The sequence below is a fragment of the Triturus cristatus genome, chromosome 7 (genome assembly GCF_964204655.1).
Source record: "Triturus cristatus chromosome 7, aTriCri1.1, whole genome shotgun sequence".
Taxonomy (NCBI): domain Eukaryota; kingdom Metazoa; phylum Chordata; class Amphibia; order Caudata; family Salamandridae; genus Triturus; species Triturus cristatus.
The window spans coordinates 30,890,096-30,915,629 of NC_140590.1; the positions used below are offsets into that span (position 1 = coordinate 30,890,096).

Here is a 25,534-nt window from a genome sequence, read left to right on the forward strand (position 1 = left end):
GGATAATTATCACCGGCTAACATGGATTTTTATCGCTGAGATAGCGTGCTATTAGCAACGCTTATCTCAAAAGCGATAAAAATCCTGGCGCTAACTGCCTAACGTGAGATTATCGCTGGAAACCCAGCGATAATCTCACGAAATGTGGCGTTAGCTTGTTGATAGGGCCTCACAAACTTAGCCATGATATCCACCTTCCATAGGATATCATGGCTAAGTCAGTCCTGAAGCAGGCATAAGGAAAGTAGCGATAACAGGGGGCATCGCTACTTTTCTTGCCATTATACTTGTCGCTTAGTGACATTTCTCCTGTCATGTAAGGTCAGGAACGCCCACTTTGCATCTCATTAGAGATTCAAAGCTGGGCGTTAAGAATTCATGCGCTAATGCAAGGTTTCACGCGTTAGCGTGACCTTGCTAATTAGGCGATAAAATTAGCGCCGCTTTTCGACTGAAAACGGCCGCAAAAGCGGCGATAATTTTCTATCTCCGTCTTGTAGATATGCCCCTATGTCCCCTATGCCAGAAGCACAGCAAGGATGCCATGGGCCCTGGTGCAAGCATGGAAAATGCACACTTAGGCTGCTATTAGGGTAGTAAAATACAGCATTGCCAGGCATGAATGAACCTCTTTATACCCTGGTGCCACTGCACCTGATGCATCCGTGGTAGCTACACCCCCTGCCCTAAGCATTGTGTACAAAACTTATAAAGAAATAGCTGTCACAATGACACAACGGACAGGTCCGCATCGAGCAGCGACTATGTTGCTTACTAGCCGTCCATCAGGTGAACAAACCTTCTATCAGCGTTCAGTAAATCTGATGGTTCTGAATTATTAGATTTTCCCGTTTTATCTGCTGGTGTCTGCAGATCATGAGTTTGAATTCAGCAAAGTCTACCATTTATCCTTCCTACACCCATAATTAGGTGCAAATACTGAAACTAACATTATTATTGCAAACCGTTTCTCCCTGGCTCCTGTTGGTCAGTTTGAATCAGCTCTTGGTCTAAGCTCTGCTGATGTTCTCCTCCCTGAGACTCCTCTTCTCCCTCAGAAACCTTCAAAGTTGAGGACCAAGCACATCTGCCCTGCCTGTTTCCTGTTTCTTTGTCCCTCAGGCAGACAAGTCTCTTGCCCACAGGAAGGACATCTCCACTTCCGGTGCCAGGGATCTGCTTCTTGTCTCTAAGGTGAAATACAATACTGGCTCTAGGGTGAAAGTCTTGTGATGTCACAAGGTCGGATCCTTGTACTGTGTTATGTACTCACCATGTACGCTGGGTCTGCAGCTGAGGCTGGATTCTACAGGAGAGAGAAGGATAAGACTTAGCACATTTAATGATTTAAGTATGTAACAGGAACAAAGACTCTGACATCAGTAGAGCATCCTGTCCTGGAGGTCCAATGGCTGGAAGGATAGCACAAGAATGAACTGAGCTCTGCATCATCAATTATAACTCACTGAGCGGGAGCAGGTCTGGCTTTTCTTCTGCTACCCTGGCTACATCCTTGAGACTCTTCTTTGCTTCCTGTTGTTGCCAACCCTTGTCCACCCTCCACCCTCTCAACACCTTCTTATTTGCTTTTGTTCCCCTCTCACATATCCAGGCCACTGGAGGGGAAGTAAAAGACCACAGTGGAACCTGCTATTATTATGAGACACAGGCCACTGCAGCAGTCTCTTCCTAAACCTCTTCTCAAACTTTGTTCAACGGGACTGCATCCTTTTGATAGGAGTTCTATTATGAGATTGCCTCTCTTGCTGGCAAAGAGATGACCACATGCTCCCACCTTCCTCTCCATGGAAAGGGCATCAGAGAGACGGCCACCCTCTCCAGCCCCTAATTTACTTGCCCCAGTGGCAGGAGCTCAAAATAATAATTCAGTTTATTGCATTGTAGGCATTGAGGGAGAACCATCGAGCAGTGATGAAGGTGATTTTTAAAGAGTGCAAAAACGTATTGACAGTGTATTACTTGTAATTTACATACACAAATTAACATACGACCTTTGTGAGTTTGCAAATCATTCCCATTTCAAGCAGAGACAGATAAATACAGTTGTCTAAGTACCAGAGTTGCGAGGAGGACCCAGGTACTTAGGTTCCAAGTTCAGCAACTTAGATACAAAGGACCCAATTTAGAGTTTGTCGGATAAGGTACTCAGTCGCAATATCCATGGAGTGCAGAGTAACCTGTCGGCTGAACTTTAGGTTCACCCGAACACGTTTATGGTGACAGAGTAAAATTGCCTCCATTGGTACAAACCCTCCTTCGTTGGTCAGAAGATCAGAAGTAGCCATCCAACCTTCCACCCTATTTAGAGTGGGTAATTGAATCATTTTTGTTACTGTCCCTCACTACCAGGAATATCCTAGAAGTGAGAGACAGTAAAAAAAATAGTTTTTATTTTCCAGAACAAACTCTCTCTTTGGGAGTTTGGGCCTAATTACGTTCATGGTCTCACCGCCATCGAAAGGCCATTTACCGCCTGCCAGATTACAACGGCGGGCAGTTCAGTGGCGGTCAGAAACTCAGACCACCAAGCATCCGATGAGCTCCTTGAACCCGCCGGTGCGTTGGAGGCCTTCCTATCCCTAAACTGGTGGTTGGTGCCTACCACGCACTGCCGTAGGGATTAGGATGGTCCCTTCCTGCCAGCCTTTCCATGGCGGTTCACCCACCATGGAAAGACTGGCGGGGATGGACATTGGGGGCTGTCGCGGGCCCCCCCTTCATCCCGGGCCCTTGATTGTGGGTTTAGGGTGGTACCACAGTTCCCTGTACCAAGGGACAGGCACCGCATGGTGCCTGTCACGTAGTACAGGTTTTTTTACACGTCCCTTTATTCCATTGCTGAGAGTGCTGCAGCCAGCAGCACCCACTGCAATGGAAACCCTAGACAATGCGACCGCCACGGTGGGGGTAGCATTGTAATTTGTCCTCTGGGACCCGCAACACTATGTCAGGCGGTCCCCATCTCCGTTGGAGTGGTGGGTGGACGTGGGTCCGCCTGCCATGCTAATGAGGCCCTTTGTTTCTAGAAAAGTAAAACATTTTAAAAGTTTTGGGTATACGTCAATCACCAATGGGTGCACAACAAACATGTACATGTCTTTATTTGAATTGTAGTGATACCAGTTCATACAAAGTCAAAGAGTTCACTGCAGGACCAGCAGTGAGCTCTGAATGTTTTTAAATTTCCCTCTAAATTTGGTGAGCAGAATAAAGTGCATCAAAATCTAAATAGGGCCCTAAATCATGTCTATTTAGATCTCAGTTCTTATTCAAGGGTGTTGTTCTCCTTGATGCTTGGTGCACACTATACAAATGTTTCCATAAATAACTATACTCATGACCAGATACGTGATGTGATGACTATACACCCAATATCACTGTTTTACTCTGCAATGGCCAGGACAAGGCCATGCCATCCTCCAAATCCATGGACAGTGAGGATTCCTTCCAGATCACCACCACACACATCACTGGTGTATCAGACTATGAGCTCGGGCCAGGAGGAGGACATGAAGCTCTAGTAACTTGGCTCTTGAGAGTGCCAGGTAAGGCTGATGCCTCTTGTTGCCACCTTGATCCCACATTATGACGCGTGAAAGGACCAGATGTCTTTACAGAGGATACCTTGTCTTCTAGAGGAAAAGACTTTGGCATAACATTCTCCACTGGATAAATTCTGGACACTGACTTGCTGAAGAATCTGGCTCAAGTGGACCAGCACCTTTGACCTGGAACACGACCAAAGCACTGTCAAATTTCTGTGACTGACCTGAAACAGACCAGATGAAAGAATGCCAACGGCGCTGCCACACGATGATAGACTCTGACCTGCTCCTTATATAACTAAGAAAACAGAAAATGACCCACAGAAACTAAAAACAATCACAGCCATGATGAATAGGTAAAGAGTCATTGAAAGAAGATGGATGGCAGACTTCTTGGTTTAGGCTAAATTACAGTTAATGACCTTAAGGGAAGACATTTCTGGCGAACTGCTAGAACATTTCTTAAGATTACAGAAAGTCATAGTTAAAAGGAAAACATGGCGGTTTCCCAATTCAACAGTTGAAACTATTGAAGAAACACAAGGCATAGCAGAGTCCAGCAGCCCAGCTGCAGTACAGCTGGCCGGACCGTGCATCCAACGACACAGAGAGAAGACTCAGGGTGGGACTGACACTGTACATAGAAGAGTGCCAAACTCGGACACAAGGTAAGTATGTTTCACATTGCCTGCCACTGTAGTGGTATTGACGTAACTGTAGCTGCCCGTGGCCTCTTAGAGCTGCACTGAGGCACACTCCCCCCTCGGGCCTTTTATCAGGACCCTCTGGGGGAGTCCTCCTCATCTGGCGTGCTCTCCCTGCGTCACTTCCGGCACTGAAGCCCAGGTATCTATACCTGTCCCATCCAGTTGCTGTCCTCCTTGTCCTCCCTGCTGGACATGCTGTCACCCTCCCTATCCTGTACCCAGTGCCCCGGTGTGGTGGACTCTGTCTTGTTCTGAGCTTGTTTAATAGTTTCTTTGACTTGCAGGTGGAGTTACAGGGCGATCGGTGGTGCATATGAGTACCATCTTAGGGAGCACATTAGGGGTGCTCTATGACAAAATCTGGGAATCTTTATGACTTTGGAATGTCAGCGAGTGTGCACCGTTAGTCCCTCGGGTGGTTGCATGCCTGGGCAACCAGGTGCTAGCCTGGTGACTCTCTGCCCTCAAATGCGTGGGTCCCACTCCTGGACTTGTGTCCCACAGTCTTTAGGGGAGGAAAACTCCCCAACCAAAATGTAAGCACCAAATACGTTGCCCCACTGTGCAGTTTGGCTTATCAGGAGGGTGGGCAGAATGGTTACTCAGCACTGCCTGCCCTTGGATCACCCGTAAGTCAACCCAGCAGTTGTGTCCGGTGCATGTGTCTGAGTCTCAGAGGCATGACAGTGACAGGGGTCACCAGTAGTACTGAGGCCATCTCCACAGCCTTCCTTGCTGTGTGAAGCTCTGTGTCCTCATGGTCCACCCAGCAGCACCATGGATCATCTGATTTGGAGGAGACCACAGCTGCAATATCTAGAAGCAGCCAGTGTATGTGTCTGAGCCTCAGAGGAATGGCCATGGCAGGGGCCACCAGTAGCACTGGGGCCAACTCCACAGCCTTCCTTGCTATGTGAAGCTCTGTGTCCTCATGGTCCATCCAGCAGCACCGTGGAGCCACTGATCTGGAGGAGACCACAGCTGCAATATCTAGAAGCAGCCAGTGCATGTGTCTGAGCTTCAGAGGCATGGCTGTGACAGGGGCCACCAGTGGCACTTGGGCCATCTCCACAGCCTTCCTTGCTATGTGAAGCTCTGTTTCCTCATGGTCCATCCAGCAGCACCGTGGAGCCTTTGATCTGGAGGAGACCACAGCTGCAATATCTAGAAGCAGCCAGTGTATGTGTCAGAGCCTCAGAGGCATGGCCATGGCAGGGGTCACCAGTGGCACTGGGGCCATCTCCTACAGCCTTCCTTGCTATGTGAAGCTTTCATTACATTGCTTCCAAAAAAGGGAAAAGACCCTTCTGAATTTTGCGTCCTACCACCCAATGTCACAGTAAGATACTGCCGAAGGTTATTGAGAATCCCCTGTCAATATAGGTGGAAGCATTGTCTCCCTGTGCAATCAGGATTTGTGTCACATAGGTTTACTACAGCTATTCTGCACACTGTGCTTTCAGTACTACATTAACTAAATTAATAATTAGAGACCAGGGTGGTGCTACTGTACGCCAGAAAGCATTTGATTCTCTTGAGTGTCCATTTTTGATGGTCACACGCTGAAGGATTGGCTAGGAAAATACTTTCCTAAGGTACTAACCCTCTAACACTCTCATACTTTCACTTTTGCTTAGGAACCAGCTGTGAATCTCCCTCCCATGATAAGGGAGGTGAAAAGATCTGGCAGGTTTGTCTGCATATCTATTAACTGGGACAAATGTGAGCCGCTTCTCTTAACTGGTAACGCAGCAAACATCAAGTAAGATTTTTCCAATTCGATGGATGGAAGACCAGTCAGATATATTGTGGTAATGCCTCACAGAGACGTAGAGGTCATCGTCAGACTGAAGGTCAGTCCAGCTGTGTACACACTGCCCCACCTGATAAACGCCTGGATAAGCTGATCTCTTTCAGTGGCTGGCCAACTGGCACTTATAAAAATTGAAGCGCTCTCAAAAGTTCTTTGCCTGTTTATGAAAATACCTACACATCTGAGCAAAAGGTTCTATGATGCTCTTTTATGAGAGAGGTGAGTTTGAGATCCCAGCCCAAGCAATTTATTATCTAGCAGCCCTGTGCCATCTCACCTGACATTGGTGTCATCCAGTTCATAGGTCCCCTTATTTTTATACCAGAGAGGGAGCAGACAGACACCACCCCTCTGATGTTTCTATTTTCCCCAGGACAGCCATGACCCCCTGTGATACTCATCATTGCAGCCACGTGCGGGGATTGGATGGCTCTGAACCTAAAATCTGGCAGATCATTTATTTATTGACTGGCAACAGCTCTGGCACATAATACTCGCCTCCTGCTCACCGATGAATGGATGCTGATGCTGGTATTGACCAGGGCAGCCTTAATTCAACTGGATCATCTCTATGTAAAGGGGACATTTCTTACACTAGACTAATACAAGACTTTATGAGATGCCACCCCAGTGGATATTCTCACCAACATAAGAATGAGGCTTACTATACAAGAAAAGATCCTGGTGTTACCGGATGAGCCTTATTCGGGTCCCAGGACCCCCATGATGGGTTTCTAAACTATACACAATGGTCTCCACTCTCAGGATGGACAGTACTAGCCATAAGAAACACGCCTGGTAAAAAGATATTGGAGAGGAACTGTCTAACACAAAATGGAAATATTGTTGTATGCAGACCCGGTAACTACACATTAACAATAGCCTAAATAGCTGCATTTCAAGTTCATGGATTTTTCATACTTGTGCCAGCTGAACAAGAGTACCTTAAATCCTGTTTGCAGAGTGCTGAGAGATCCTGCGAAGAGGATACATGGTGCAGCTGAGGCGATGCAAGCTTCTTGTGTGAAGATGCGTGTTAGGTTATGTTATGTTAATGGGTTTTATAAAGCGCAACAGCTGCGCCAGCAAAGAGGCGTTCCGGCGCTGACAGCAATGAGGTGGACAAGATCAAGAAAGGGCCCCAGGGAGACCTACAAAGTGGGAAAGAGAAAGGTTTTGATGGCTTTCCTGAATTCTAGATAATTGTTAAGGCCACGAACGTGGGCAGGCAGCAAGTTCCAAAGAATGGCCGATCTGTGCCGGAAAGAACGACCTCCGGCGCAAACCCTCCTAACCCGGGAAACCACCACCAGGTGTTGTCCCATGGAACGGAGCTAGCGGGAGGGAACATAGGGTATAAGCAGGTCGGCTAGAGTACCAGAAGAGGCGGATTTCAGGACTTTGAAGGCTGTACAGAGAGCCTTGAACTCAATCCGCCTGGCCACAGGCAGCCAGTGGAGACGGCGAATAGTGTTAGTCACAAAGCAGGCTCTAGGCAAACCGAGGAGAGATCTTGCGGCCGCATTCTGTACTCTCTGTAGCCTATGTATTTCTGTCTTGTTAGCTCCCAGATACAGTGAGCTAGCGTAATCAAGTCTAGACATAATCAAGGCCTAAATGATGATCTGCCTGGTGGGGCCATCAAAGAAGCCCAGGATGGGTTTGAGTCCTTGCAACAACCCGAAACAGATTCCAGCCACCGTTTTAGTTTGGGACTGGAAGTTGAGGGAAGCATCCATCCAAACGCCTAAGTTCTTCACTGCCTGCTTGGGGGAGGGGGCAGTGCCTGGGCTCCTAGGCAACCAAAGCTCGTTCCATAGACCATGGTCCTTTCCCACCACCAACACCTCTGACTTGTTAGCATTCAGTTGGAGACAGTTGGCGGTCATCCACTCGGCGAGTGCCGCAAGATCCCCTTGAAACTTAAGAGCGTCCTGCTTAGAGTCGCTCGAGAGAGCCACCACCAGCTGTGTGTCGTCGGCGTACGAGACCATGGTCAGCCCTCTGCTCTTGGCTACTACAGCCAGCGGTTGTACATATAGATTAAAAAGCAGAGTGCTCAGGGAGGAGCCCTGTGGCACCCCTTGCTTGATGGTAAAGATGCCAGAAGTGAAGGGGGAGCTATCACCTGAAACATCCTATCAGCAAGGAATGAGGCAAGCCACTTAAGGGCTAAGCCTACAATTCCAGCCTCCTCCAAGCGTCGCATCAGAATGGCGTTGGACAAAGTATCAAACGCGGCACTAAGATCCAGAAGGATCAGTGCAGACATCTGCCCTTCATCCAGAGCTGTCCAAAGATGTTCTGTCACAGCCAGGAGCGCCAACTCTGTGCTGTGGCCAGAGCGAAAGCCATTTTGGGAAGGGTCTAAACTGTTGTTGGAGTTCAGGTGGTCTTTGAAGAGGGAGTTGATATAAGCCTTTGTGATCTTTGCGGCCCAAGGTAGCAGGCAGATCAGCCAAAAGTTTTCTGTTTTTTTAAGTCTAAGGAGAGTTTTTTAAGCAGTAGGCGCAACCAATCTATTCTTCAATTCCTGACTCATGCCGAGATAGGTTCAATGCTTATCTCAGATCATGCCCCTGTAATTGTTGATTTGCATTATCCTACCTCTACACCCTCTTCAGGCAGGTGGAGATTTAATAATGCCCTTCTACTCGACTATCATTTTACAGAGCATTTTACATTGTTTTTATATGAATTGCTTGAGAATAACCTTCCCTCGGATTCACAGATCACTTTTGCTTGGGATGCCTTTAAAGCAACTGCAAGGAGATTATTATAGATTTTGTTGCAAAAAATAGAAGAAGGTGCTCCAAGACTCAATGCTAATCTTATACCAAATTAAATCCTTTAAACATGAATATTTTTCTTCATATCACACTAATACATTATCTAGACCTATTAAGGCTAAAATGCAATATAATAAACAATCCTGGGATAATGCTTGCAGTAGTTTGCTCAAGTTTAATGCTAAACTGTATGGTGGTCGAAATAAGGCTGACAAATCTCTGGCTAACTATCTTATAATTCAGAAACAGAAATCTAAGATTGTTGCTATAACTGATACTGCTGCGATCAGATATGTTAATTATTCCAAAATATTAGAGTGCTTCACAAAATACTACACTAATCTATACAACCCAAGTCCTATTCTACAACTAAATACATTTGTTTTCAATCAATTCCCAAGTCCCCAGATAATACTGCTGACCTATCCTCTCTTGATATTCCAATTTCGGAGAAGGAAATTTTAAATGCTCTCAATCAACTTCCAAAAGATAAAACTCCTTGGCCTGATGGTTTTTCTGTGCATTATTTTCTCCATTTCACACACCTGTTAGTTCCTAAACTGTTGCTTCTTAGTACTCATTTTCTAAAAGTGGAAAGGACACAGGGCTATTTTACTCAGGCCATGCTCTGTTTGATCCCAAAGAAAGGTATAGAACCCTCTCAATGTTGGAACTACAGCCCTATCTCACTGATAAATACAGACTGTAAGATTTTTGACAAATTGTTGGCACTCCGTATTAATTAGGCTGTTCCTGATTTAGTTGGCCTGCATCAGTCAGGGTTTATTAAAGGACGCTCTATAGCAGATAACTCTAGAACCTTCCGTAATATCATTCACCTGGTTTCTAAGTTCATCTCCTCCTTAGCTGCAATCACTCTTGATGCTGAAAAGGCTTTCGATAGGGTGAGTTGGGGGTTCATTTTTGGAGCATTGAAGTGGCACGGTTTCAGTCCTCATAACTTTCAATATATACTCTGAACCATCCACTTCTATATGGGTCAATGGAAATTGATTCATTTCCCTTTTCTCCACAGAGGGGCTAGACACGGTTGCCCTTTATCTCCACTTTTATTTATTTTATCTTAAGAACCCTTCTCAGAAAAAATCAGTCGATCCTCAAGTTTCACAGGCTTCCAATTTAAGAACATGGATATAACATTTACTGCATATCCAGATGACATTTTGCTATGATGACCTAACCCTAACAAATCAATTCCTAAGTTTTTTCATTATTAAACTACTATTCTATAGATTCTGGTTATAAGTTTAATATTGATAAATCAGAGGCCCTGCCCCTAAATAAATACTGCCTCCCAGATATGTTTAAGGATACTGAGTTCACATGGAATTCAAAAAGCATTAAATGTCTAGGTATCCTATTTTCAAAAAACATCATAGAAACTATTCAAATTAACCTTAATGAAATCCTCAAAAAAAATACGTCATTGATGGAAGAGTGGTCTCCTCTATATCGGTCTGGGTGGGGTAGATTATCAATGATTAAAATGATGCTGTTACTAATAATTTCTACTTGTCTATGTTGCCGATTACCCTTCCACTCTCTTTCTTTAAATGTATTAACCTTTCCTTGATCGGAGGGGTTAACTTTCCTAATCTTAGGCGTTATTATTCTGCCTTTACACTAAAACACATTTGGACTTCCCTTTCAACGAATCCTCATGAAATATTATCAATTTGGGGACAACTGGAGCAGACTCAATGTACACCTTTTTCTTTCATTGAGGTGGTTCATATTTCTCAGCCTCCCAGAGCTTTTTCCTCGCCTATACTTACCTATTCTATAGCCATTGCTAAACCTTTAATTACCTCCTCTATTTCATGTTTTGACATTATTTCACAAACTCCTATTTGGAAAAATAAGCATGGAAAATTGAATAATAGAGCTCTCTATTGGAAGGAGTGGATTGACAAAGAAATTATAACCATTGGTCATATACTTTCCGACGGATCTCTTACGGATTTTTCTGAGAATCAGAGAAAATATGATATATATGCCACTCATAAACTGCATCTAAAGAATCCTCTTCTTCTATTTCTCCCACATAATCAGACTCCCTTTCTCACGTTGGATTTCTCCTATCAAATGAAGGCCGCTGGAATTTATATGATTTTGTCTTGTTCCTCCGATATCAGAACAAAATCCAAGGTAGAGCTCTTGTGGGAGACTGATAATTAACAGGAGTTCTCTTTCCAGACCTGGGGCTCCATATGGTCCAAGATTCATACTTCCTCTCCCTCAGCAAACACGACCCAAATATTATATTACTTTTATAATAGAGTATACCTGACCCCTGAGGACCTATATAGATTTAAACGCACTAATGATGCAAGGTGTTGGTCTTGCTTTAATGTTAAAAGTGATTTTTTACACGTTCTTTTTTTGTCCACTTGTAAAAAGGATTTCGTTGCTCATATGGTATAAACTGAATGAAATATTGTCCAGGTCTATTCCTTTTCATATCTTACACATTTTTATAGGCGGCTCCTCTCCCGCATGGTGCTCTCAGTGTATGGTAGGAACGTTTATTGATTTGACTGCTGCTATTGCCTTTCAGATTATTACCAGAAATTGGAAAGATGCCACTAAAATTGCTTTTAATGGTTGGTGCAACATCTATTCCTTTAAAGATCAAAAAAGATTTATTATGGTCACCACTCACCTCCTTCCTATCTAGGCAATCTGTTTATCTACATCTAATGTTACCAGTTATAATGTTACATACATTTTGGAAAATTAAATAGTTGATATCGTTATTATTGCATTACTGTTAAAGTTTATTTTGCTTCTCTTCTTTTCTTTCTTTTCCTCTTCTCTATTCTCTTGTATTTCTCTTCTATCTTAAAAATTGTTAAAATGCATATGGTTAATAATGTTTTTTTTAAATATCTCTCAATTCAGGCTCACTGATCTCTGTTGTTAATTCATCAGTTTATATATTATTATCTGTGGTTGAATTTTAATCTTACTTTTTTTACTTTTCTTGTTCATATTTTATTCTTTCTTTCCTCTTCAGTGGTTTGAATTCATTGTGTATTGCCCTTCATAATTGTAATTTTTTTTACATATTCTCAATAAAGCATTCTAAACATTAAAAGAGGATCTAGGGGCTCAGATATATCCTTTGTGTGGATGCTATGCTGCACATATAGTGTCAAGGTACATATGTGTGCAGTTATAAATTATACATCTATAGCTACCTACATATACTTTCCTTCACAATACTGTGGTTGTATTTTGTCTAAGATATTTTTATAGCACAATATTTTATCTATGATATTCTCGTACAATAGTACTTTGGGAAGCATGACCTCCAGCAGGTAGCCCTTATGTAATGCATACGTATGTGCCTTTGATGCACTGAAACAAAACTACTACTTCTAAGAGTTCCACATGAGTAAGGAAACTCGTTGTTTGTCTGAGGAGCCACAGTTACAGTGTTTAAATGTTCATTTTGCACTCCCTTGTTCCACAATCAGTTGCCATTTGCAACTTATCAGGAAGGTTATTTTAGGGATGGATACATCTCTGATAGGTTCCTCAGGGAGGAGCAGCCTAGCAAGATAGTGAGGGTCAAGGTGGAAGATATGAAGTAAGATCACAGTGGCAATAAAGGCATCATTCAAAGGATGTGATGTACCTCTACTTTAAAGAGGAAAAAGGAGGAGAGCAGTGGCATAACAAAAGCCCTCGCTACCCTGCAATGCAGGGGCCCCGAGCTCCAGGAGCCACCCTCAGTACAGCACCTTGGCCTGAGCGCAACTGAAAAGGTCTGGTGGGAGGGCCCTTCCTGTACTTTGCAGAGGCAGGGGAGGGGAGGGGAGGGACAGAGGAGAGGAGAGCTAGGAGAGCGAGGAGCTATCACCAAGTCTGTCCAACCAAGTTACGAAATCAGGTTGATCCTACTCCAACATTTTTTAGCGCTGGAAAGAAGACTTCACCTGAGGCATGCAGCTAACGTATCTGGCTTAAGTGCACCATGCTCAGCTGCACTTTCCCTCTAGAGGCTTTCAAGCTCCAAAAAAAGTGACCATCTTCAGGACTGTAGCAGTATATTTTTAGGGGGACAAATACTGGTTGTACTACTAAAGAGAGACTCTCAGAAAATCTTGGTACAAGAATATTGAAGACAGGATATTAGTGGCAAATAGTGTTTATTTAAAAATATTTAGGGATGCAAAAATGGTGAAAACTAAATAGCATTTAAATGCCATTTTCCAGGGGAAGTTGAGAAGGTTCCACAATATATTTCACTGTAAGATTGTGACAAAAAATGAATAGTTCAATTACATTTCATCAAAAGTACCAATCACAAATTGCATGGACTTGAAGCAGGCTCCAATATTGGCATACACCCCTCATAGCTGCAGGCAGATTGTGGGTTATGTTGTATAAAAGAAGACCTTTGTTAAAAATCAACCAGCAAGGCAGGTGGGCTTGGAAAAGTATAGGTGATTGTGTGAGCCTGGGAACGGTTCATTTGAGTCCCATGGCCTGACTGAGGACACTAGTACGGGTGGATGTAACTCACATATTTCTGGGTGATTAGTCACATGGAATGTCCTAAGAATTCTGTGAGATTACAATTGAATTACATGAGAAGAGTAAGTCTGCATTTAGAGCTATTTCTTAGCGCACAAATGACCCTTCATGCACAAAATGGATACAAGGGTGATTTTGCGCTAAGAGATAATGCTAAATGCAACAAAACAGGAATAGTGCGCGTGAGCAGCCACTAGCACTTGCTAAATGAGCTTTTGGGGAGGAATTTTCCCCCAACTTAGGTGCCGATTCCGATCCTGTATAACCCGGGTACAAATGGTCGTACGGAGCGTTTTCTCCGTACGACTCATACCCGGGAATTCCACCGTACAAACCAGCAAGAACGATTCGTACAGAAATACCATTTCCGTACGAATCGTAAAAAACACTGTGCAGCTAAAAAATACATACAATTCCGAACCTGGACAGCGCGTACGCGATGTCCGCATGGAGTCAGGCAGCGTTTTACAGACCAGCAAGTATGATTCGTACCCACAACACTCCGCACGGCTATATTTTTACGGGAGCCAAAAAGTGCCGGAAAAGCTAAGTACGCCGCGATGCACGAGGAAAAGGGGGCCTGGTACGCGCCGTACCCCCACCCCCGTATGTACGTGCTGTACCCCCAGCCCCCCCGCATGAGCGCGTTGTACCCCCAGCCCCCCCGCATGTACACGCCATACCCCCAGCCCGCATGTACGCGCCGTACCCCCACCCCGCATGTACGTGCCGGACCCCCACCCCGCATGTATGCGCCGTACCCCAACACCGTAGCACGTCTCCGCACCTGTACGCACCGTACCCCAACACCGTAGCACAGCCCCGCACCTGTACTCACCGTACCCCAACACCGTAGCCCAGCCCCGTACCTGTACGCACTGTACCCCCACCCCGTATGTACGCACCGTACCCCCACCCCGTATGTACGCACCGTACCACCACCCCCCGTATGTATGCACCGTACCCCCACCCCCCGTATATATGCGCCGTACCCCAGCGCATAGCATCAAATTGGACACCAAGATGCATTTGGTGCTAAGAAACAGCGCCGAATGCAGCAAAACACAACTACAAGTGCTGAATATGCTCATCCATTTTGATTTTGCTGCCAAATTACTGTTAATTATGCAAGGAGGAGTAGGCTTAACTTAGAGGCAATGTGTAAAGTATGTGTGCAACTCTTCAGACCGTAATAAAGTGACCAGTACTACACAAAAGGATCCCACACCAGATGAAAATAATAGAGATTTCTTTAATATATATAAAACAAATCAAAACTACAAAAATTCAATCCATAGAACTGGAGATATGCAAATTTAGAGATTTTTGTGAAAATAGTGCCCCAAAAGCACTCAGCACCAACTGTGGATATCTTGTTGCTCTGGACTGAGACAAAGTCACAAGGTCAGGTCGACTGCGATGGAGCGCAGGCCGTCTAGGCCAGCAGAACAAATCAAGGTTTGCGGAGCCATGTCGAAGACGTGCCACTGAAGTGATGCGTCGATTAGGAGATGCGGCAAGGCTTGTCATCAAGGATCCCGTTGACAAGGGCTTGCGATGCAAAGTCTGAGATACGAGGCTGCATTGCGGTGGTGGCATTGTGATAATGACTGTCGTCGATGAGAGATGCAAGGGTCTGCCCCGAAGATGCATCGTGCAGCGGTGGTTCCAAATAGTTTGCTGGCTGCGGAGGCTGTGCGGGTCTCGGTAAAGGGTCCAATCCATGCAGCAGCAGAGATGTGTGGGTTCTGAACGGGTTCTGGCCACTCAGCAGAAGAAATGCTTTGGTTCCACCATATCCACAGAGGCTGGAGGAGCACCTTAGGCCCACTACCAACGGTCCAGGACTGGGGTGGCACCACTTGGCAGGGTAGACACAGATGTCAGTGTACAAGTGCTAGGATGGAGGTTGTTGGAGCCATCTGTTCTTGAGGCTCAAGTCTGGAGGCCAACAAACTAGCCCTTGGAGTCACTCAGGTGGACCTGGGTTACACATATGCAGGTCCAGTCCTCGTAACACAGGCAAGAGGGCAGCAGGCTGTAGGTCAGCACAGCAGGACAGCAGTCCTTAAGAGCAACAGTCGAGCAGAGTTTCAATCCTTTCAGCAGCACAGCGGTCCTTCTTCCTGGCAGAGTATCCACAGGTCCAGAAGTGTATGGAAGAGCTGGTGTCTGAGGTCCAGCCTTTAAACCCATCTGTGACTTTAAAGTGGGAGAAGCAGGTATGGCTTTGAAGTGCACAGGTGGGCTGCCTTCCTGGCCCTGGCTCCAGACTGACTATATCAGGTAGGCAGCCTTTTATGTGGAGGCAGGACACAGCCTATTCAAGTGTAAGATGTACTGTGAGCAGCTCCTCTCTCCCATCCTGCCAAAGATGGCACATCCAGGTACACCTAAGCCATGTATTGTGTGTGGTTGCCTAGGAAGGCCAAACAAAGCCTAACTGCCAACTACAGCCAGTCGTGTGACCCAGAGACAGGCTGAAGGTACCAAATGGCTAAGGCAGGAACATCCTAACTTTACAAATGTGGCATTTTCAAAATTGCAATTTAAAATCCGACTTCACCATAAATTAGGATTTTTCATTACAATTCCAAAGACAACAAAGATAAGGCGATTACCTGCTCTCATGTGGTAATTACTGATTAATAAATTAAATAGGGTAACTCCAATGTTATCATGCGAGGTAGGCCATTCAGTAGTGAAAAATGAATTCAAAGAGTTGGACATGTAATACTTGAAAATAGATTTCCTACTTTTTGAATACATTGCACCCTCCCCTCTGGGCTGTCCATATTGTGGACTTATTACTTAGATAGAACTCAAATTCCCCCAACTGATAACCAACTTCCTTATGCTAATCATCCAATTTGAAGCTGTTTTACTTGGAGGATGTTCCCCAGGTGGAGGCTGCTTTGTTTCCAGGATTGGTTTGCAGCGCTAAGTCAATCCACAGTGGAGGCAAATCCACCAACCCATTTACAGTGTATAATCTGCCAACATGTGCAGCAGTCCTTGCTCAATCATGAAAAGAGGGACAGATTTTAAAACAGGTGTTTGTTCCTTTGGTAAAGTGATAGGAAAGACCCTCCCCAACACACATTATATGATGGATACTATGTATGTGGGCACTGCATAGTATGAGGCCAGTCCTCAAATTCTTTGACCCTCCCACTCGGCAACTGGTGGTTCAGGCCTCTATCCTTTCCCGGCTGGACTACGGGAGTGCCTTGCTACTTGGAGTCAACCAGGCTGAGGCTACTAGGCTTCAGAGGGTGCAGAACGCTGCGGCACGGGCCATTGTTGGCCTTCCGAGATGTTGTTCTGTCTCTGCTGTCCTGACCTCCCTTCACTGGCTTCCGGTCAGACAGAGAATCAAATTTAAGGCTCTCTGTCTGACATTTAAGATTCTGAAGCTTTCCTCTCCCCCTGCTTTGGCGGGCCTTATTTCCTCATACGTCCCCACGCGGTCCCTCAGGTCTGAATCTTACCATCTGGCGACTAAGCCTAGGTTCAGGCTGAGTAGGATGGGAGGACCTTCTTTCCGTGTTCTGGCGGCTGATCTATGGAATTCCCTTCCTTTACATATTCGCGCCCTAAATAGTCTGACTCTTTTTAGACGCGCCATTAAAACCCACCTGTTTGTCTCTGCTAATTGATTTCTCTTCTCCTCAGCTTTGTCCTGTTGTGTTGTGTACCGGATCAGGCACCAGGACGCCCCTTCGCTGGGGCAGCTGTGCGCCTAATAAAAGTTATTAACATAACATAACATAACATAACATGTAGAGAGGTGTATTGCCAGTGTCATGTAGACACAAAGGCCAGGCCGCGGTTACACCCTCAGGCCTAGTGCAGAGAGCTCATCTACATTTACTAAGATTAAATGTACTAAAGAGTTAAGAGAGGCTACCCTAATGAAGGAAGGAAGATGTCCTGCAGCATCTTCAACTAACAGTAGCCACTCACAGACTGTCGCAGCAGGGCACCTCATGGGTCTCTCTAAAAAGTTGGAGACAGTTTACCTGCCAGACATAGCTCACAGTCTAGTGTGTGAAGGCAACAAAACAACACCCAAATGCTATGCTCTTATTGCACAGAGTGAAAGGCTTATGCAATGTGTTCCATACAGTTTGAAAATTAAAAACAAAAACATTACGAATACATTAGATTTGTTCATATGTGACATTATTTACATTTTTACTCGAACCATGACTTCATCACTGCCAGCTACTCACCGCTGACTGACCCTCGCGCCCTTTCTTCACGTTCTCATAGTGGGTATCAGCGTTTTTGAGAACACTGGGATTCTGGTACATGTTTTCATCTGAGGCAGAGAGTGATGAAAGCATTACTGTTGTGTCACATATGCAGAGTATTGTATATAATATACAGAGAGATAAAAGAAGGGCCATGTTACAGACTTTTACCTTTGTTTGTGCCCTTCTGGCTCAGGCGTCTTTCATAATGAACCGCCATCCCAACCACAATGATTGCAGCACCGAGGAGAACTCCACAGGCCACGCCCAGGGTGGTCTGCCAGCAGGAGCCAGGAGTGGGGCAAGGACTGTCTGTAGGAGGAAGCAGAATGTGAAAGCAGCCAATGAGTGTCTGGATTATATATACTGGATCTGAGCACATGCAGTGGGGCTGTAACAATCTTTAGAGTGGCGGTGCTGGCCAATAATGCCACCTCACTAAGACTTAAGGGTTGTGATAGAAGAGTGAGTGCAATAAATGGAGATACATGAACATGAGAATATGGGTATTGCGAAGAGGAGAGTAGTACATTTTGAAATACAGGTTCATAAATATATGGCTACATTGTGTGGTAAGGTAATGCCAGTCTTTCTGCATTTGTACTACCAGAAAAACACTACTGAGCATGCAACTGAATTTTGATACGGGAAGAGTAAATCCTTAATCTCAACACCGTAACTTATGTGCAGCCATCCTGAGGTCACCTTTGTGCCAGCTGATCTATCTCACATAATCTCAATCAGGGCTTTAACCATTACACTATTAATAGTATAGTATTCCCACAACATATCTCCCAGTGCCCTCTGAACTGCCTGATTTAACCAACATTTCCATGGTGCCCTTAACTAATCAGATTATTCTCTCCCCCTGCCCATTAATCATGGGATTGTCCAAAGAGTTGTGTGTATGACAAATTCCACATCCTTCCAAAATGTTCTTAATTTCCAAAGTGGGCCAGGCATGGCGGAATTCTGTCCTTACTAAAAGTTGCGCTGCATGCCCCAATGCAGATCAACAACCACTGCTGCATATCTTGAAAGATCTAGTAAGGACCATAAAAAGGATCAATAAATTGAAACACATTGTGTTGCATGACAATCATAGATCATCTATATGTTGGGTAGGATTTACAGTACCCAAAGCTACCTACAAACCCTTCTCCACCCTCTCACACACCGCCTCACACTTAAACACCCATTCCTTTGTCTGATCTTCCAACCTACTACTTGACATGGTTCAAAGTCATGGCTGTCCCAAGGTGCCTTTTAAGGGGAAATGCTAACAATTTGGACCTGACACCTTAGGGGAACAAATTGTCTCTGATCGGCTGAGGCAAGCCTGCTGGCGTGCCCACGCTTTGATAAAAATACTCTGGGGGTGGGGGGGCGTGCCTTTTCGGTTATGATTCCTCAGCTCTGGAATAAGCTCCCGGATAGCATGCGTTGGGAAACTTCCTTACTTCCCTTTAGGAAGGGACTTAAGACCTTCCTTTTTACACAGGCTCTGGGATAGGCTTCTCCGATGATGTGAAGCTTTGCGAAGCAAGTTAAGTTCCAGGTTTAAGGTTTGTTTTGCGCCTAGAGACCTGTTGGTGATTTGGCGCTATATAAATACAAATTAACAAAAACAATAACAAACATATAAAGCAAAGTTAATCCTTTGGTAAGAATGTTATCTCATGAAATATCAATAAATGTCCCCTCATATTGCAAGTACTACAGTGGCAACGAAGAGACAACAAGTACTGAGAGCCATTTCTACTTAGTATGAGGTATGCTGACAAACTACAAACCCTAGCAGTCAATGATGACATCAGCGCGTAATTGAATACTGAAACAGAGTGAATCACCAATGGCGAATGAGGACAGCGGAAGGGAGCCAGGATGCTGCCATGGAATGGAAGAGGGAGACATTAAACATGGACTAAGCTGTTGGAGCAGTGTCTTTGGAAAGCAGGTGGGTGTATGCAACCAAGCATGATATACTCATGCAAAAGGTTAACTAAGGAATGTGGTAAGGCTGCAGTTTGAGCAAGGTGTTAACAAAAAGCAGGACGATGTTCGCTTCTACGCATGTTACATCCATGCTACAGTGCATCTGATAAATTAGGTCAGGCTGCACCAGTGAAGTGCCCGCACGTGGTCACCCCCACAGCGATCAAAAAATATAGGGTTAAATGTGGAGTACCTTGGTGCCATTTATATGAACTTTTAATTAACGTATTTCAAGCTGACATCAACTTAATTCTCTGACACTGTGAGAGTACCCCTGTATGGGACAACAGCATGTGAACTCTTTTTCAATCTACAAATGCCCATCATGGATTTCATGTACATTTAAGTCATGCATTGATTAAATGTTTATGTGCTATCAAATATGCCTTACGTGGCTTCAGACCAACATAGCTACATATTGAGGTTTGCTGAACAGTTCCATTGGATAAATTAGAGCCGAATCAATATTCTACATGGTATTTTGCACACGTTACTAGTTTGCACAAAAACATTGTTTTAATTCCTTAAAATACTTTTAAAATACAATTTTTATACTGTTATTTGTTATCTCATTACTGCGACTTCTTCCTCATTTGCACGCCGCTCTCCGGTCCACCACGGCCCTCCCTTGTGCCGATTGACTGGAGAGAGTTGGGCTTGCTGATGTTGGCTGAGACGTCAGTGGCCGCCAATTTGAGCGGTTGATGTGCTAGTCATCCAACACCATTTGGGTAACTGGACTCTGTTTTGCTACTTAAACGAGCCCCTGACTCAGATGTGCCGCCGGCGCGCCGAATGTGCAAAGGCAAGCCCGTCTGCGCCCGTCCGCACTCGGACGGCACTCAGCGCCAGCCACTCTACTGGAATTGGGGTTCGCCTTGAAACTATGATCTCATATCCACAAAGTAAGCTTTTGGGGCTATTTAACATTAACTCGTGCTGCTCTGGTCCAGTTCTTAACTGCTGTAACAGCTCAGGGACACCGAGCTGCCTCAATTGCAAACTCATGCTCACAGATACTAAGAGCACACTAAACACTAATATGTATCCCAGAAAGCCCACCAAAATAAAAGGGAATGACACATTTGATCCTAAACAAAATATGGCCCCACAAGGACTACACTTTGCACTCATAAATGCACATTCGTTAATCAAACACAAATACGAATTTGCGGATTTCGTTAAGTGCATGCCCTCAACATAATATTTGTTGTTGAAACTTGGGTGGGTGACTCCTCTGGCCCTGACCTGGTGGTGGCCATCCCACTAAGTTTCTTAACTGCTAGAAAAGATCATATAGAAAAAAAAGGGGGAGGGCTAGTCATAGTCTATCGGGACTACATGAAAGCAGTCTTTAAAGCGATCCCTACAGGCTCTGGCTGTGAAGTTCTCTCCTTCAAGGTAGCTATTAATCACACCTATTCCCTTAATGGGCTTTTGGTTTATCGGGCTCCCGGTCCTGGGGCTAACTTTATACATACCTTGGGGCAGCTACTTGAAGATAAAATCAACCTCCAGGACAACACTATTCTCAGTGACCTTAATTTTCACCTAGAGAATCATCGAAACAAAGGTTCTAGCGCCCTCTTGGATCTGTTGACACGTGTAGGTTTGGAATAGATTACGGGAGACCCCACCCACAGAGCTGGGCACCTCCTGGACACCGTCTTTCCTGACTGCCCTTTTTTGAAATTCAATAATACTCTTCAACTACACTGGTCTGACCATGTAGTTCTTATGCTAACCCTTACAAAGCCTTCTATGGCAGGCAACAGGCCCTTTTCAGTAAAAAATCATAGGAGATACCAAGGGCATCAACTAGATAGAACTGAGTTTAACACCCAATTGGTCAAAAGCAGCCCCCTTCTTTCTCAAGATCTAGAGATAAGCATTGTCTGACTATCACAACTGGATTGCATGATCAGCACAAGCAATAATCCCTCAGAAAGCAGGGAAAACTAGCAGAACAGCCCCCACTGAACCATGGTTTTCAGAGGAGCTAAGCCTTTTGAAGAGGCGATGTCGTAGACAAGAGAGGCGCTGGAGACACTTCTATGACACCAAGGAAAAAGAAACATACAAGGAATTACTAACACAATATAAAGAAACGGTTTATAAAACTGAAATTAAATATTTCTCGGAGAAAATTAAAGCAGCGAAGAATGATTCTAAAGAATTGTTTGCTATGGTCCAGAAACTCAGCCGCACTCGGCAGTCTAGGAACAATGTAATAGATCAAGTTTTTTGTAACACCCTAGCATCTTCCTTCTGTGGAAAGGTATCTAGCATCTATGGTGCGTTTGCTTTGTGGCCTTTAAAGCACACAAGCACTCCGTCTTTACATACTGATACAGAGAGAGCAGAATCTAAAGATCCCAACTTCCTCCGAGTTCTCGATTTTCCTCAACTCTTAGACTTTCCACCTGTATCTTATGAGCAGGCCGCTAAACTTCTCTTGGCCACTAAAACTGGATCGCTATTGGATCCGTGGCCTCCTAAGATAGTGCAAACAGTGGCAGAGACAGTTAAAAAAAATCCAACTTAGATAAAACAGAACCAAGTAACTATCATCCAATCTGACGCCTGCTCTTACCAGCAAAACTCCCTGAAAAGCATAGGAAACAAGAACTAACTACTTTCATCAACACCAGCCACATCCTGAACTCGATGCAGTACAGCTTCTGGAGTGAGCACAGTACAGAGCTTGCACTAATCACTGCGTCAGAAGAAATTAGACGTTCAGTAGATAATGGAGGCATGTTCGCCTTGATTCTTCTGGATCTTTCAGCGGCGTTCGATACGGGAGATCACAGCCTCTTGATAAACCGCCTCCAAGAACTAGGAAAAGCAGGCGCAGCCCTTTCAATTTTCAAATCTTTTCTGGCAGATCAAGAACAAGTAGTGGAAGTGGACGGCTTTAGGTCGCATAGCTTCAAGCTCACATGTGGGGTCCCACTGGGCTCTTCCTTGAACCCAATCCTTTCTAATGTGTATGTTACCCTGCTAGCCAGACTGATTAAATCCTACAGTCTTGCTATGGTGTCATATGCGGATGACACTCAGATCATTGTCTCCATTTCAAATAATATGAAGGACACAGCCCACAAATTTCAAGCCTGTATGCGACATGTGAGCAGATGGATATCAGAGAACTGCCTCAAGTTAAACTCTAATAAAACTGAAGTTTTACTTTTTGGCAGAGATCCATCCTTCTGGTCCGCTGACTGGTGGCCTTCGGAACTGGGCCCCGCCACCCACTCCGACCATTAAGGCAAACAACCTAGGAGTCGTCTTTGACACAATCCTGTCTTTTCCCCATCACGTGAAGGTGCTTACAGCATCTACTTTTTCCACATTGAACATTTTGAGAAACAATTTGTGCTATATAAATAAAATAAATAAATAAAATAAATAAATATGTGTCTGTGACATTTTGTTTGTATTTCTCAAAACGGTATTTGATGTTCTTGCTATATATCAATGAGTATCTCTAGTTAATAACCTGGTATTGTTTTAAGGAATGTAATTAACTGTGATCAATAAATAAGTATTAGCAGCATGATGAATAAAGTCTGCATGTTGCTCACCGATATAAATCAATTTGTAATGTATGCTGAGTGAGAATGCATCATATTTTGATGACTACTGGAGACAGCCACTCAGCTTTTTCTACTGGTTCCATGACTATTTCAGTGACCATCTGGTCTAATACAACTTTCATTTCCGTTCAGATAACCACTGGAAACTCCTAACCTTGTGCCCAAAAAGCAAGGCTCTAATTTTCAATAACATTTTGTGAACATCCTCCTGAACCAAACCCAACCTGTCCTCAAATTCCTTAACAAATTTCTGAAAAACCTCTTCCAGCTCTGCATCTTCTACAATCATCACCAGATCAGTTGTTCTGTGTTTATTATAGATTGCAAGTCATATTTATTTATCTATCCTAAAATCGATTGGCCACTCTTAGACACAGAAGAGGCTATTCACAAAGGTAAACTTACACATGAGTAAATCTACCCCTTTAAGTTTACCCTACTTTTGACAATTCACCATTTACAGGTGTAAATTACCTGCAAACTGTAGAGTTACAAGTCTCCACACCATAAATTCAGGAGGAGGAAGCTAATTTACAAGTTTAAAGTTACTACTACTAACTAACGTCACACACGTAGGGGTAGGTTTCTGTCTGCCACCACGGTGAAATCTCCCTCTGGTAATGTATTGGGAAAAGTTATAAAGCATATTAGGGACCTCATTAAGATGAGGCTCAGACCGCAACCAACAGCTTTTTGGTTGTGGTCGTAACCGCATATACTGGTGTGGTCCAACCTACGCATTAGGATGCATGCAGTTGGAGGCAGCAGTCGGAGGTACCGACTGACACAATCAAACAGGCTCATGGAGTCCGTCAGTCAGAAGCCTCTCATAATCCCTTAAGGACGGTATCTGACAGACTTTCCATGTCAGCCTTTCTGACATGGAAAGGCTGTCACAAAGCGACTTTCGAGGCCTCTAGCATGGCCCCTTGGCCCTCTGCATGTGGTCCTGTGGGGTACCTATGGTGCCCCCTTAACATTCCTGCACTGTGTAGCAGGCACCGTGAATTGCCTACCATACTGTGCAAGGATGCTTAAAAACTTAAATTTTTCAATGGGAGCTTGTGCCGTGGGCGGTTTCGGTCTGCCGCACAAGCTCCCATTGAAAAATGGAAATTTGTGACCACACGATGTACGGTCATATTTCAATTACGGGTTCGGAACCACTGATCTGAGGTCAGTTGGTTCAAAATCCGCAGCAATGTCAGTCGGAGGCATTAAAATTATTACATATCTATATATATATATATATATATATAAAATTTTAAATGTAGAATATTATAATGAAAATGTTACAGTATTAAGCAATTATTTTAAATCACACATGTAATTATTTTGATTATATTACAAAAAAGAAATGTAAGTTTTTGAAGTATTAAGTTGAAAAAAACACCTAAAGTAATACCAGAATTAATTTCTAAGGGAGGCTGTTGCAGTACCAGGGGTTGGCCATGTGTGGTGCTAAACATAAACCAGCTGTGAGCTGGAGTACAATTATAACTGTTTTGGGTCTCCTTTGTCTGCAGTAATTATGGAAGGGCAGTTTGAGAATAGAAATAGGTCTATGTTTTTGTGGATGGCTGCATGTACCTCCCTAAACCTCTCCCTAACCTACTAACTTCCTCCTTAGTCCTCTCTTGACTCTTCCTCTTTAGGCATAAGTATACCCTCTTCTCTATCCATTCCTCTCTGTCTCACCAACATTTTGTGTGGAAATCTCCACAATTAGGGTAGAGATCTCCTCACAGGTAAGATAGGAGAGGTGCGGTCTCCCCATATAAGCATGTGAATACCAGTTTGCAGTACGTTGGAAGTGCTGTTGTAGTAGTTCTAAATGTACAACAAAAATACTGCTTTAAATAGCCCCCCTTAGAGTTTCTCTCTCAATCACTCAATCCTAAAACTGTCCTGCACAAGAATAGGGTCCATAATTGTCTCCTTGGTGGGAACTATGTACCCGCATGTGCAACTTGCCCCTCTCAGAGTAGTGAAGCACCAGAGATTATGAGGTTGTCTGTAGGATAAGCAGGGGTGCAGGTCACCATCTCTAAACTGTCTCTGCAGGACCATGCAGCTAATCTAAGCAAGTCCTATATTTCGCCCAAGTGAGCTCATTTCCAAATTAACCATTTCCTCAAAATATTAAGGGCTCAGAAATCGACTTTATATACTTTGGGGCAAATTTATCATGTTCTTGTGTCACTCTTACAACATGCAAGGGGACGCAAGGGTGACACAAAACCTAG

The 25,534-nt window shown here is 44.3% G+C and overlaps 1 protein-coding gene across 3 annotated transcripts in view; it reads right to left on the reverse strand.

The window, feature by feature from the left end:
* The window catches only part of LOC146808737 (cell adhesion molecule CEACAM7-like), a 372,135-nt gene that overhangs the window by 16,723 nt on the left and 329,878 nt on the right, over positions 1-25,534 (reverse strand). For all 3 annotated transcript variants that reach the window (XM_085615550.1, XM_085615552.1, XM_085615551.1), the window contains exons 5-7: positions 17,866-18,006; positions 17,674-17,762; positions 1,274-1,306 (exon numbers count right to left, since the gene is read on the reverse strand). In XM_085615550.1, coding sequence (XP_085471676.1) covers positions 1,274-1,306; positions 17,674-17,762; positions 17,866-18,006 — 263 coding nt within the window. The remainder of the gene's footprint in view (positions 1-1,273; positions 1,307-17,673; positions 17,763-17,865; positions 18,007-25,534) is intronic.